Below are 15,415 nucleotides of genomic sequence, written 5' to 3'. Positions count from 1 at the left end.
ACAATTTTAGCTGCTCTCTCATACCATCAGGTGGAGTTTTTAACTCTAGGAATCTGCCTCTGAAAGTCATGCAGCCTTCAGAGACAGATTCCTGGGAGTTAGAAACTCCATCTGGGCTCTTTCCAGTTTACATGCTGCAACAGGATAAAATGCTTCGGCTCGGCAGGATCATATTGAAAACAATCCCCAGAATCCCGAACCCCTACAACAGGAAAGTACAACTATTTTTCTGCAATGGACTTGCAACATTGTAGTATTATAACGTAAAGATAAAATCTGAAATAAGGCATCAGAAATGTGAATGGCACCTTGCTGTCAGTGCAGGGACTGTAGTGTCACAACAGAGGACTTATGGAAGCACACTTAGGATTTCCATAGTGACCCTGTTGTAGGGTTTAATCTGGAAAGTGCCCTGGAGTGAGGAGAGAGCAGCAAAAAATTATAGCCTCCCACCACCACAGGGCCTGTGAGGAACAGCTATAAAGCAGTTGTGCAAGTCCTTTTGCATCTCCAGAGTGTCACTCTCATTTTTGTAGCCCTGCAGAGAATAGCCACTGTTTTTTAAGACAAAAATGATCCAAATCCTCTACACACAGAGAGAGAGTTCGTTCAAGTGTAGGATGGCCGCTTTGTGGAATAGGGAACTGTGTAAACACCTTGGAACTCCTATGTTGCTTCATCCACCCTTGGGAATGTCTTTTAACACCCTTCTGGAAGATTTTAAAAACCCACTATCTAAAGAGAAGCTGCAGGCAGAGGTAAAATTAAGATTCTGCTGTTGCTCAAAACACCATTTTTCATTTTAAGAGACCATTTGTTGCAATTAGGGCAGATTAAGCGCACAACAACCCTGTTTCTACTTTCCCTGTGCCTGAAGGACTGAAATGCTCTCTGCCCCTTAATTGCTCCCAGAACCCATGCCCTTTCTAAAAATAAAGACTGAATTGCAGAGGCGTAACTAGGGAAAATAGCGCCTAGGGCAAGCACTGAAATTGCACCCCGTCCAAACAGGAATTATGGGACTTGTAGTCAACAATATCTGGAAATCCTTGTTAAAATGAACACTGTACCATCGAGACACGGTTGTTGATCAAAACCTGAAAACATGAGCCATCTCTGCAAAAGACTTAGAACAACAGTCAGGAGTTATGCAAGGATTCCAAGTCTCATTTTCTCTGTCTTATCTCATTTTTTAAAAAAAACAAAAAACATGACTTTGTCCTAGAGGATCACCTGCCCAAATAGCCACTAGTAAAATAGGGGAAGAAGAAGGTGGTGGTGGTGTGTGTGGGGGTGTCTATAAACCAGTGAATGATTCCTGCCAGCCTTTGTCTTATGATGACTGTTGGCTCATGATGGGGTATATGTGCATTCACCACACCAGTGCTTACTTTGACACCAAGAGGGAGGAGGATACATTAGTTTGCCACACTAGACAGAGGCATTTGCAACAGGAGCAGACAGCCAAGTTCTGCCAGGGCCAAAACCAGCCCCTACCAGACTAAGAAATCATTGTAATTTGCCCCTTCCTGTCACAAGCAGCGTGCTGTTCTTTTATTATTGACTGTAACTCTCAAATATCCCAGTCATGGATGGAAAATGCAGGGTCAATTTACAAGAGACACATTTTCTAAATGGAAGTTTCTTCTGTGCAGGTGTTGTGCAGAAACCAATGTGTAGTGACCACCAGGGGCATAGCAAGGTTGGAATGGGCCAAGATGAGATTTTAAAATGGGCCGCCAGCCCCTCAAAGTCCAGGGCGTCCACACACCCCAGGCCCCCAAGGATTTAAGTCTGATCTTTCAAAACAAGTATGCTGCCTGGAAATACATTTCACTGAATACACACATGAACACTTCACAGTATATAGTGATATACATTGAGCAGGGGCGTATCTAGGGTGGGGCAGGCAGGGCATGTGCCCCGGGCGCCACTTGAAGGGGGGGCGCCATTTCTTTTTTTAAAAAAAAAAAATTAAAAATGGCCACTGAAAATAAAATGGCCACCGTGCATGCTCAAATGGCCTCTGTGAGGCCCTAGGCCATGGCAGGCCTCACAGAGGCCATTTGGGCATGCATGGTGGCCATTTTGTTTTCAGCAGCCATTTTTTAAAAAAAATATTTTTAAAAAATGGCCACCACACATGCTCAAATGGTCCCTGTGAGGCCCCAGAGTCCAGTGGGGGGGAACCTTTGCAGACCCCCCCCCGACACAGCCTTTAGGAAGCCCACCAAAGTGGCTACGGGTTAAAAAAAATTTAAAAAATTGAATATAGTATAAGTCACTGTACACATATTCAGTTTGGCACTATGTACAGAGAATCAGGGCTTGTGAATACTGAGCTGAAGCTTATGAGCTAGGATTGTATTCATTTGCTCTTATTTTGCTTCTTGTGATAAGTGAGTTAAATGTGATGTCTTAATCATATGGCTATTAATGTTGAGTTTGTCTTTGAATCAGTGTGAAATCCTTAGTATTAAGGCTCACTGGGAGTTCTTTGCTCTCTTTCTCTCATTTTAACTGTCTTTCTGAAAGACTAGAATATATTCCAAGCAGTGACACAGTTTACTCTGCATATCCTTTAATTATTTTCAGATTATCTGGGAAAAGTCAAATTATCATTTATTTTTAAAACTCATGTAGTGGTGATGCTATAATGCCTAGTAGAGAATTAGACAGGCACTTCTGTTTAGTTTTCCAAGTACACCTCCACATAGTATTTGGGTATTTCATGAGCCCCAGCATACTGAAATTTGTAGTTTTCCAGCATTTTTTGGTCTGGCTACGTCCACTGCTAAATAGTTTTTGAAATATTAAAAGATTAAAAAGCTTGACTTGTACTTTTCAGCTGATATTATGGTAAAGTTCTCTGAAAGATGGGAATCAGATGTTTGGACAGGGGGCGCAATTTCAGTGCTTGCCGTAGGCACTATTTTCCCTAGATACGCCTCTGCCATCACCCACCCCGAACACCCTCCCTGGTTTGGTTCAGTTTGTGGGGGTTCGTGAGATTAAATTTTAAAAAAACTTTTAAAAATTAGATTTTACTTACTGCCACCCAGTCCAGGGGCTTAGATTCAGCCATGGGGTGGGGGGTGTCTCCAGAAGTTTCCCCTCTCCCATATCAGCCTCCATTTATGTACAAATCACCCAGTTCAGGCGGTCTTCAGCCTGTTTCGGGCCTGTTCTCTGTTGCCCATGCCAAATGGGCCTTTACGTGGCTGGGTCATGGTTATTTTTGTAAAGTCACGAACCCCACCACCCCAAAAAATGGCCAGGGGGTCCGGTAGCAAACTGAATCGGGGGGGAGGCTTCGGTTTGATATCTTATTCTTGAACTGAACAGGTTCGATGTTGAACCTATTCGACATCGAATCTGTTTGCACATGCCTAATAGATATGTGAGAAAGGAAGATTAAGAAACAAGCAGTGGTAGGAGGGAAAGCATGCTTGATGCTTATCTTTAATACATAGCTCACACACACCCATGGAGTACTGACTCTTATCCCTTATTGGTTTTGAAATAACTAGCTGCCTTCTCTGCTGCTCACACAATATGATTCCCTTCCAAAGTTATCAGTCCACATTTGGGCCCAGAGTACTTACTGTCAGGATCCAGCCATACTTGCTCTTGGACCATGACGTGGTCTTCTCCTTTTCAGCACTGAGGATCCTATGGTTACTACCAAGTTGGAGCTTGGCCCTTTTGCAGACATTCTTTCTGAGGAGTGTGGGGTCTTGGGTGACCCAGCAGTCAAATCTAGACCCCTGCTCCAGCTCTGGACTCTCCTCCATCATGCCTAGGGCTCCAGGAACAGTTATGACAACAAATTAGAATAGCACTCCAGAAATAGCAGTGAAGGGGTCGCCTGGTTGCCCAGGGGTTCCTTTCCAGTGGGCCTACTTGGAAGGAGGAAACAAGCTCTGGTGCATGCCCTAGATTGGGACTGAGCTAGAATTAGGAAGGGTTGGGTTGCCGCCACTATATTCATGCTTCAGCCTCAGCCTCGTTTTCACCTATGCAACAGCTCGGAACTGGGAGTTCATTGCAGACCCAGCTCCAGGTTTTTGCTCCAGCCCTCTGCTTCTGCTTTCTGTCTTGGCCCGTGCTTCAGCCTCCGAGCCCCATCTCCTGCTTTGCGCTCTGATTTCCAGCCTGCAGCTTCCTCTGGCCTCTCCTGCCTCCAACTCTGGCTCCAGCCCTAACCTGCAATCCAGTCTCATCCTGAGCCTCCTGTGACCTACTTTGCCTCTTGAAGGCAAAGGACCACCTTACTCGGCACCAGTCCGCTCTACCATTGCTATCCTGTGAGGAGGCCCTCTTCCAGGTCCCACCATATTCTGAGGTGAAATTGGTTGGAACGCAGCATGTGAGTGAGTCACTGTTTCTAGTCAAAAGTTGGTATAGGGATTTTAAATAGCTTCCACTTCCCTTTCCCCATATCCATTCAGAATTGTTTGCAATTCTTATATTACAATTCCAGAGAAATGTATACAACAAACTGTACAAAGAGATGACAAATTACAATTAACGTACTACATTACAATTAAATGCCTGAATATGGAATCCGAGTTCACTTTTCTGGGAATAAACCCCACTGAGCACAGTGGGACATACTTATGGGCATAGCGTCCATTGGATGAGGAGGTGCAAATGTCCCTGGGCCCGGAGAGTCAAGGGGCCCACAAGGGCCCCACCACCTTCCTCCCGTGCATCCCTACACTGCCATTTCCTATTTCCCCTTGATGTTGTTGGTAGTGGTGGCAGCAGGCTCCGCTTCCCCCTCCGTGGCTGGCACACAGGCCTCCCCATTGAGTAGGGAGAGTGTTGCATGCTGTGCCATCTGGACACTGCCTCGGTAAGTGTCCCTCACCGTGCACCCTGCCACTCACCTCGCCTCCCCCGGCTGGCTCTCCTTCCCCAGGACACCAGCAGCCTGCCGTGTGTGTAAACGCAGCTTATGCTCTCTGGAGCATCTCTGGCTGCCTGGGAGAGAGACAGCGATGCTTGCTTTGCTTTCCCAGCCAGGCTGAGCTGTCCTGGAATAACCAAGCCAGGCATTTCTACCCTGCAGCAAGTGGGGCTGGGAGGGAAATACGAAAGGACGACAGAACGGACACTCAGCTGCTTGGTAGGGGGTGGTTAGACAGGACGGCTAAAATGGGTGTGCGTGTTACATTCCTCCCTTTTCCTTCCATAACTGAGCGGCAGCGCTGAGAACTAGGAAGAGCCCAGAGCAAGGCACATCTGTAGGGATAGTGATGGAAGAAGAGAAGCACTCCCCACCAATCCATGGGAGGAGCATGCCCCAACCCAGGAGTCTGTTTTGGCTTAAGTGCACAGGGGTCAGCCCCCGGCGGGGGCCAAGCAGATGCCTACAAATGGGCACGAAAGCAGCCCCCTCCCCCTGCATCACAGTTCAACCCACACAGCGCTAGTGGGGAGAGAAGCCAGAGCACTGAGAAGCCCTCCCACCCGCCACCACAGCCACATATAAATTTAGAGGGGGAAGTGCAGTGGCGAGGCTGGAAAATAGGGGGTGTGGCTTTGGTGCTGGCATGGGGACCCCTCAAGGTGTGTACAAAGCCTTCCATGGTCATCAGTTATGCCGATGTGTATCTTTAGCCACACCGTGATACCCATCTGAGCACTGTTTTTCTGTCTAGATGTATCTTTAATGCATTCACACCCAGAGCCAAAAATTACCATGTGTGATGAGTTGTCTATAATTACAGTGGCTGAAATACTGTGCAATATTCCACCTGCCTTGTAATGGAATGTGTGTGCAGTTGCATAAGCACAAAATGCAACAATTGTGCAAATGCAGTTGTGCGATGAATGGCCATTGGAATTAATGGCCTTCTGCCATGCAATTGCATTTGTGCAATTCTTGTGTTTTGCACAACTGCACTCTCACGCAACTATGCACACGTTCCATTACAAGGCATTGCGCAATATGTCAGCCAGTTAGATTAGTGCCACTGCCAGCCACTGTAGACATTGGGGACTCCTGAGATTGGGTGAGTGGCATGCAGGTCAAGTGATGGGTGGAGACAAAGTGGGTGGTGCCAATGATGGTGGGTGGAGCTGCAAGTGGGGCATTGCTAAAACCTTTCCTCCCTAAAAAAACAAAAGCAATATAAGCACTGCGGAGAAAGCTTCAGCTGGTGAGCTTTCTCCTGTCCCCCCGCCCTCCACTGACTTTTTACTTGCCCCCCCAACTACCTATATTCCTCCCCCACTCCCCTCCACCCTACATACTGGGTGAATATTTATGTATAATTGAACATATTGTATTTTATGTATATCCTGCATTCTTTTGTTGCTAAGGTAAGAAGCACTGCAGCAGGCCTTTTGATTTCACTAACAATTCAACCAACCAAACCACAACAATAACTATATTATTATTATTATTATTACATTTATATCCCGCTCTTCCTCCAAGGAGCCCAGAGCGGTGTACTACATACTTGAGTTTCTCTTTCACAACAACCCTGTGAAGTAGGTTAGGCTGAGAGAGAAGTGACTGGCCCAGAGTCACCCAGCTAGTTTTCATGGCTGAATGGGGATTTGAACTCGGGTCTCTCCGGTCCTAGTCCAGCAATCTAACCACTATACCACACTGGCTCTCTATAGCCCCCATATCAAAGTTCTCCACAATAATTGTTACAGTCTTGGGCCTAATACTTGCATTAAAACTAGCAGTCAAAACAACCCTAATATTACACAAACATAACCAACTATACAACTTTTCAAACCAACTTGAGTTCTTTAACATGACTGCCCACCGCAACCTACCAAAAACTTCAGTCTTTATTGGACAAAATCTCTCAACCCATGTAAACAATGTGTTATGAAAGCTCCCGGTGGACTCTTTCCTGTTTTTCCCCAGTGGGAAAGCTTTCTGACCGACCATAGTGCCAAATGGAGCCCGGTTATAGTGACTAAACCACCTTAAGTGGTGCAGCGGGGAAATGCTTGACTAACAAGCAGAAGATTGCCAGTTCAAATCCCCACTGGTCTGTTTCCCAGACCATAGTAAACACCTATATTGGGCATTTCGACTCCTGGCGCCCACAGAGCCCTGTAGTTTTCTTTTGGTAGAATACAGGAGGGCCTTACCATTGCCTCCTCCTGTGCAGTATGAGACAATGCCTTTCAGCACCTCCCTATATCACTGCTGCCCGATATAGTACCAGTGGAGATTCGAACCGACAACCTTCTGCTTGTTAGTCAGGCATTCCCTACTGCGCCACTTAAGGTGACTGATAAAACAATATATTGGAGAGTAATTGCAGTGCTGTTGGTGGCAGCAGCAGCCAGAGGGGCAGGAAGTGAAGGATACATACCAGCTGACAGAATGTCAGCAAGATATTAAGCAAAAGCACTAACAACAACAACAACATGTGGTTTTAAAACAGTGGCAAAATAATAGCTATAAGCGAGCAATAGCTAGAATGCTCCTGGCCTATCCCCTAAAAATGTAAGAGTAGCATCCTTGGGAGGATTCATCCATCCACTGTGGGGCCCTTAGTCCAAGGTTCATTTTGATGTGCAGCTGGGTGCATTCTTTGCAGTGCATTTTTAAAAAATGTCCAGTGGAAACTAAGATGTTGTGCAGTTGGGCCTATGGAGTTTAATAAGGACATACTGTAGGTTGTTTCCGAAGACATAACGGGGTGGGGTGGGGGCAAGATATTGAATATTGTTTGCTTTCCATTTCATAACCTTATACAAAAAGTACATTACAGCCTTCTGTTTCTCTCGCTCATTCTTTGTGAGGCACTATCATTTTTCTTGCTTCCCCTCTTTCTTTGTCCTTCTCATTTCCCCCTCCTTCCCTCTCTGTCACTTTCTATTGATTTGCCTCTTCCCTTCTGTTAGCAAATGCTTAAGGAAGGGGATGCTTGTGGATAGGGGCGGGCTGCAGCCACTGCTAGTGCAGAGTTATAATAAACCTGCATGAGTCCTCTGTAACATCTGAGTCCTCTATAACTCATGAAAGAGTGCAAGGTCCTCTTGAACTCATGAAAGAATGCAAATGTAAGTGCTAAATGTAAGTGCTATTGCTAAGGCAACAGCCACACCCACTATATGTCCCCAGCATCTGCGATTCAGCCTGTGCACCTGGAGGTTCTCTATAGCCATCCTGACTAATTGTCACAGCAGGGCCTCTCCTCCTCCATGAATGTTTCTAACCCCCTTTCAAACCCATCTAAGCCAGGGATCATCACCACACCTAGTTCCACAAATAAACTGGCTTTCTTTTTTTGTGTATTCTGAACAGAGACGGGCCTTAGTACTAAATGTGATGTAGAGGGATTTCCTAGCTAAGGGACTTCGCAAGTGATTAGGTGGAAAATGTGGGGAGCAGGGGGGACAGGACAGGGGTGACTCTCCCCTGGTGCTTTGACACTTTGAGCTGACAACCAAGCCAGTGTTTGGATTCAAACCAGAACCAGCATGGCCAGTAACTGATCTTGCGATCTCACAATCAGCCACAGAATTCTGCCGTCATGGTTCCCCTTGGAGACCTGCAAGGATTCTGCAGGAGGCTCACCTGGCAGCATTCTAGATAAGCTGCAGCATCTTTGATAAGTTGGCCGTCTTTGGCTGTCAGTTTATCATCAGCTTATCATCTTAGCTGTCAGGATGGGTGGCTGTTGGTCATGGGTGAACTGTAGGTAAGTCTCCAGCATGATGGGGAAGCAAAATCTAATGGCTGCCTGGACATGGTTTTTAAAGATGCCCTTCCATTGTCTTACATGCCATTGCGCTCCCTATGTGAACTTCAGTGCTCACAAGTTCACCACCACTATTCACACCACACAGCTTCTCCTTGAAATGCAGGTGGCCCTTGAAGGTCCCTTGCTGGGCTGATTTCCACTGTATTTCTTAAGCTTACAGGTCCTAGACCTGTGAAACTGTAGCACCCAGGAGCTACTGGCTGGCCCCTGTGGGCCCACTTGGGGTTTTTTTTGGGGGGGGGATCCTGCCCACCAGTTGAAGCTGACTTCAAAAGCTGCCCCCCCAAAACCCCCATGTTATTTCCAAGAACATGCCTAACCTTTTCTTCTTTCATGTTCCCATAGGTCTCACCAAGAGGCAGAACCAAAGTGAGTTGCTTTTTTCCCTCTTGACTCCTCTTAATGCTTTTGGCTCTGGTGTGGCCATCTCAAGGGATGGGTGTGGAGGGGGTTGTTCAGACATAGCCCAAACCCAGGTAAAAGTGTGCCATCGAGTCGGTGTCAACTCTTGGTGACCACAGAGTCCTGTGGTTGCCTTTGGTAGAATACAGGAGGGGTTTACCATTGCCATCTCCCACACAGTATGAGAAGATGTCTTTCAGCATCTTCCTATATTGCTGCTGCCCAATATAGGCGTTTCCCATAGTCTGGGGAACATACAGGCGGGGAGTCGAGTTGTCAGAAATTTAAACCCTCTTATTCCATTTTTTAAACAAAACAAAACATCATGTATGTTCTTTCAGCTGAAGTGTCCCCTTTTTTGGGAGGGCTTTTAAAAAAGTTGAAAATCTTCTCTGGAGAGGGGTGGGAAAGCTGGCCTCATATCTATAAACTACGAGAGTGGGTCTGCCCCCCGCCCTGTCAACCAGTCAAACCCCAAGTGAAAACAATCTGAGCAAAATGTAGTGAGTGACTTTCAATAGCACTTTCACTGCTCCCAAGTATTGAATCATCCAAAATTAGCAGGGCCTTCTAGAAGGATTATGGGTGAGGGCATGCTTGGGATGGCACAGCACCCCCTAGGATTACTGGGGGGACGCCTCAATTTCCTGTGATTCGCTACTAAGAATGTTTCTCCTTATCTCTGCAGGGATGAAGATGAAGCGGGGGCACAGACTGGTAAGTGGATGACAAGAGTTCATGCTTCTTCTCAGGGCTCCTTAACCCCTCAGGGAGTGTCTCCTTGGAGATCTGTTTCACTTTGACAATGGAGAGAGATAGGCAGATGTCCATCTGATGGATGAATGGCAGGAGGGCAGGTTCATCCACCTCTATCCTTTGCTGCTGGCACTTGGTGCAGCCCAAAGTGTTGGAGGAGACCAGGGGGCCTGGGCAAGTCACATCTGGATACCCTCCCTTCTAGGAGAAGATGGGGAAAGGGCTGTGGCAGCAGGCAGGCAGGTTTGGTAATTCTCCCTTGGAGATGGTGCACTTCTGGAAAAGCCCTGCAAGAACCTTTTGCCCACACCCAGCCCCAAGACATCCTCTGGGCCTTGTTCCCCCTGCCTTGGAGAAGAGGAAGCTAAAGAATGCTGGTGTCTTGTTTCCAAAGCATCTCTTTTTTTGACAATCACATGGGTCAAGATGGAAATAGAGGATCACCTGCAAACAAGGGCAACATTTCCTGGCCAATGAGCTCTGAGATCAGTCCAAAGAGACTCTTTCTTTCTCTGATCCCAGTTTTCTGCCCCTCGGAGCTGGGACTGCATTCCTCAGATCATAGCTATCCTTCCTGTTTATGGCGTCCAGGCAGATTTTCAAGCCCCACCCCTACCCCCGCACATAGGCCAAAAGGCTGTAACTGGGGGTTGTTGCTTCAGCCAGAGAGCAAATGCATTGTTTAATCCATCTGAACCATCAGCTCCCACTCTGCTCATAGGAGAAGCCTGTTTCCTCACAGATATGAGGAAAGAGGGCCCATAGTCCAGTAGTGGAACAAGTGCTTTGCATGCACAAGGTCTTGGGCTGAGTCTTCTTCATCTTCTGTTAAAGGATCTTAGCTAACCAGGGAAAGGCTTCTGCCCAAGAGCGGCTGTCAGCCAGAGTAGAGCAAAGTGAGCCAGGGGTATGACTTGGTAGAAGGCAGCTGCATTGGTATGTTCAGCAGATAGAGCCTGGCCATTGCACTCCCTTCTGAAGCGTAGTTGGTGAGGGCTGTCTTGCCAGTGCTTTGCAATGTATTGCTCTTCAGCAGCTGGTTAACCTAGGCAGAAAGGGGAGGCAATTTCTATCAGGGCTATGGGCCATCCTCATTTGCAGATTCCTGCTTTATTTCCTCTCTTTCAGGTCATCCCAGAAATCCGGCCCATGTTGCCCCGTGTCCTTGGGGACCCATGTTGCATCATTTTCTGAGGGACCCTCTGAGGGAAGAGCCCAATGAGGCAACCGTGGTGCCAGGACCCCTTCCAGGACTTCATGTCCCCACTGACATTCTGGGGAAAGAGCTCAATGAGGAAACGTCGGTGCCAGGATCCCTTCCAGAACCTCACGTCCCCACTGATATTCTGGAGCAAGAGTTCAATGAAGAAATGTTGGTGCCAAGATCCCTTCCAGGACCTTGCATCACCAATGACATTCTGGGGGAAGAGCCCAATGAGGCAACCTTGGTGCCGGAACCCCTTCCAATACTTTGTGTCCCCTCTGACATTCTGGGGAAAGAGGTCAATGAGGAAACCTCAAAGCCAGGACCTCTTCCAGGACCTCACATCACCAATGGTATTCTGAGAGAAGAGCTCAACGAGGCAACTTCAGTGCCAGGATCTCTTTCAGGACCTCTCATTTCCACTGATATTCTGGAGGAAACGCTCAATGAGGAAACCTTGATGCCAGGATCCCTTCTAGGACCTCACAACACCAATGACATTCTGGGGGAAGAGGTCAATGAGGAAACCTCAGTGCCAGGTCCTTCCATCCCCACTGGCACTCCAAAGAAAGCAGCTTTTGTGTCAGAGCCCTTACCAGAGCCTTCCATTGCTGACAATTACCTTGAGCAAGAAGTAGAAATCCTCAAAGGATTACAGGATGACTATGTCCAGCGGCGTAAGTATTGTGGCACCTCAGAATCCTTTTGCATAGACACCCAGCACAAAGTTCAGCTGGAGTTTTGATACTCAGCCCAGATGATGGACCAAGCACTAGCACTGCCCCTTTTTGCAAGACACCAGCACTCAGCCTGGTCAGAGCATACAACACTTGTTCCTTTTTGCTCTCTTTGTTGCAGAAAGGAGGGTTCGCCGCATTTCCCAGCAGTTCCCTCGTTCTCTCCGGGCCATCAACCTGCAAATTGGACACACGCGGACAAGGCTCATCTGCAGTGAAGTTTGGCTGCAGCGGTGGGGAAAGGAAGGTACGTTTGCAGGACACCCCTGAAGTTGCTGCTGGGCTAAAAATGGCTCTTTTGCTCTCTGTTTCCTTCTCCTGAATGTTGAAATGTTTGATTTGAGTCTGCATCTAAGTTTCGGAGGGGAGGCCTGTGGGTGGGTTGTCAGTGCTTGCTGAAGTGTTCCTTCGTTTTCTGTCTTTCAGGTGACCAAGCTCTGATGCCTGTAATTCAGACAGCTTCTCATGGTGAGCAGTGAGGGCAAGTGATGGTGGGTGTGGTAGTATGCCAGCGTTTGTGGCTGACCACCTGTTGCTTCTTCTCTCTTGCAGATGTTCCTGAAGGCCCTGCTGCATGTCTCCGCCCGCCTGGGTCCGGTTCATCATTATCTTCTGCCTCGCTGGAAGTTGGCTCCATCCCACATTCCACCTCTACCTCTTCTTTCCTCCTGCACCCCTCTCCCCCCCCTCCTCCTTCCCCACCTCCTCTAGAGCCGGACCTCAGCAATGTAACAGAAACTCTGCAGAGTTTGATGGATTTGCAGTTCCATCAGCTGAATGACCGTAAGTTTCACAGAGGCAGCACCCCTTTTCCATCCTCATTGTTGTTTTACAATCTAAAACACTTATAGTCTAAAAACAGAGATGGGCAAGCAAAAGAGGAAGGAGAGGGAAGTTAAGGTGGGACAAGCGGGGGAACGATGTGTATGTATTACAGCTGCACCGCCGTAGGACCAGGGAGACGCGGGTTTGAATTCTCATCCAGCCATGAACCTCGCTGGGTGACTTTGGGCCAGTCACTTGTCCCGCAGTCTAACTTAACTTGTAGGGTTGTTAGGAGGAAAAAAATAACCATGTATACCTCCCTGAGCTGCTTGAGGAAGAGCAGAATGTGAATACTAAATTCATGAATGCTAATAATATGAATGCTAATATCAGCCCTTTTGAGTTCAAGCTGGGCTGAAACAAGAAACCAAGGACGGCATACAATTGTGCTTATCACAATCCTCCTTATAGCATCATCAATGTACATGGGCAAAAGTTCCCAGCCACCAGGAGCATACAGTCTAAAGTTTGGCTTTGGAGAGAGAAGTGAGGAAGAGGAAGAAAGCATAAGGGGCATTCAGTTCAAGCTGATGGAGCTGCCTCTCCTGAGGCATTAAGCCAAAAGCTGCACAGAGGAGGTGGGTTGCACTGGAAGGATAGGAGAGAGATGTGAGCCCACATGAGTGGCGGTTCCAGACCCAAGGGTCAGCGAGGGAGAAGAAAAAGAGTAGTTTTAGAGAGCAGGAGACCTCCAGGTGGCTGAAGACAGAAGCTGGAGGAGCAAAAACCAACCTGACGGGGTGCAAGTTGGGGGAGGGGGGAGGATCAGTGCAGAGGGACAGGGTGGGGCATAGCCATGGTGGGTTTTCAAGGTAGAGATGAGAAGTCTGTGCTGGGCATGGAAAGGGACTAGAAGTCAGTGCAGGGACTGGTATTGTGGAGGACAGGCCCCTTGACCCTGTTTGTTTTCTTTCCTTCAAGGCCAAAGACACCTCCGCATCTGCCAGGAATGTTTGCAAAACCCCAAGGCACTGATGGGACAGCTCCGGAGACTGCGGAGCAGACTGCCAAGGGTGGAAGCCACTAATGGGGATCCTGGTTCCTCCAAGGGAGCTGGATATTGATGAGGAAAAAGAGAAAGACAAAAAGTGCTTCATACATAGGTAGCAATAAAATGCTGCATATTTATTTTAAAAATATTAAACATTTGTTTTAATAGGATAGGATGTAGAGATAAAACAGCAATAGAACATGCATATTTACTGCTTAAAAATAAAAAAGTTGATTTTAAAGAAAATAAAGTTGTCTTACTTTTAATTTTCTTTGGGCAGAGTTGGGTAAAAATGTCTTTGGGTCAAACCCAGCCACAGAAAAGGCTCTATGGCCAGTCCACTTGGGGCCAAGAGATGTTCTGAGAAGTTCAAGAGGTAGCTCAAGATAGACTGCTCCTTGCCAGGAGGCTTATACAGAGCTTGTCTGCCCCAATATGTATGGCTAGGAGGCCTGATTTTGGCCCTGAAGAGGGATCTACCTCTTGTGGAAGAGGATGGAGTGGTGATGCAGAAGGGGAAGCTTGATTTAGGGCAGGGCTGCACAACACCAGCCCTCCAGCTGCTGTTTGACTACAGTTCCCATCAACCATGACTATTGGTTAGTGCAACTGGGGACTATGGGAGCTGTAACCCAACAACAGCTGGAAGGCCCAAGTGGTGCAGCCCTGGGTTAGGTGAACCACTCAGGGCTGCTGGGTGGCAGGAATAATGGAAACGAGGCCAAGTGTTCCAAATGGGAAGGAGGCCAAACGTTATTCTCCAGCCCCCAAATTTTCCACCAAGAGCCAAAGCAGAGCCTGGAGGCTTGGATCCAGGCAAAGAGTCAAGCTGAGTGACTTATTTGGCTCTGGGGGAGCAGCTAGGAGGTACTCCCCCAATTCCTTTGCAGGAAGAAAAGCCATGGGGGTGGCTCTCTGTAGAGCATGACACTCCCGGTAGAGAACAAAAAAGGCAACATCGATATCGGCCTCCTCCCAGGGCCTTCCAGCCCTGCTGATCTTCCAAGGAAAGAACCAAAAGCAGCAACCTCCATATCAGATCTCCTTCGAGGATGTTCCATCCCTGCTGATCTTCCAAGGAAAGAACCCAAAAGAAGCAACCTCTGTATTAGGCCCTCTCCCAGGGTCTTCCATCTCTGCTGAGACTCAGAGAAAAGGACCTAAAGAGGCAAATTCTGCATCGGGTCCCCATCCAGGACATCCCATCCCTGCTATGAGCAATCTCCCAAGTATGGGCAATCCACACTTGGGGGAAAGAACTCAAAGAGACAGGAGATGACCTCTATATCATGGAAGCTCTGCACCAGACCTCCACCCAGGGCAATCCATCCCTGCTGATACTTCAGGGAAAGACAATGAAGAGGCACTCTACATAGCAGGCCCCCTCCCAAATGCAGGATCAGCAATGAGAATATACTTTTAGCCTCCAGGCCATTTTTCTGCAAGGGGAGAGAGAAGGAAAGCCTGAATTGGAACACTTGTCACTGCAGATGCTAGATTTGATATGACTATGAAATAAGACAGCAATGCAGGAAATGCTGCATTTGAGCCTATCTTAGCTACACAGCTCAGTGACCAAATGCCTGTCCTTGACCATCTCTAATAGCCCTTAAAGATGGTCAAGGACAAAGTCATTTTTGCTCTCGATGCTCATTGTGCATGCACTGGGAAGAGTCAATAGAATCAACAGAAGGTGCCTTGTGAATGGGATACATTGGGCTTAGTACTAGAAAAACACTTTAGCATAAGAGTG

The 15,415-nt window shown here is 47.6% G+C and overlaps 1 protein-coding gene across 1 annotated transcript; it reads left to right on the top strand.

Annotated features, from left to right (window-relative positions):
- Positions 1-8,324: 8,324 nt before the first annotated feature.
- LOC128324337 (uncharacterized) lies at positions 8,325-13,896 on the top strand. The gene is made up of 8 exons (XM_053248806.1): positions 8,325-8,684; positions 9,093-9,116; positions 9,838-9,866; positions 11,034-11,786; positions 11,968-12,093; positions 12,273-12,314; positions 12,399-12,629; positions 13,593-13,896. The coding sequence occupies exons 1-8, from the start codon at positions 8,653-8,655 to the stop codon at positions 13,733-13,735; spliced, it is 1,380 nt and encodes a 459-aa protein (XP_053104781.1). The 5' UTR covers positions 8,325-8,652; the 3' UTR covers positions 13,736-13,896.
- The last annotated feature ends 1,519 nt before the right edge of the window (positions 13,897-15,415 follow it).

This window comes from Hemicordylus capensis, chromosome 4 (assembly GCF_027244095.1).
Source record: "Hemicordylus capensis ecotype Gifberg chromosome 4, rHemCap1.1.pri, whole genome shotgun sequence".
Classification (NCBI taxonomy): Eukaryota; Metazoa; Chordata; class Lepidosauria; order Squamata; family Cordylidae; genus Hemicordylus; species Hemicordylus capensis.
Note: the sequence above shows the minus strand (reverse complement) of the source record. Positions and strands in the feature narration are given on the sequence as shown.

Bases quoted from the DNA above. Each gene is read 5' to 3' on its own strand.
- LOC128324337 (XM_053248806.1), top strand. From the start codon at position 8,653: ATGGGTGGCTGTTGGTCATGGGTGAACTGTAG. The intron at 9,867-11,033 runs GTAAGTGGATGA...CCTCTCTTTCAG, and splicing joins TGAAGCGGGGGCACAGACTG to GTCATCCCAGAAATCCGGCC. The intron at 12,630-13,592 runs GTAAGTTTCACA...CTTTCCTTCAAG, and splicing joins GTTCCATCAGCTGAATGACC to GCCAAAGACACCTCCGCATC.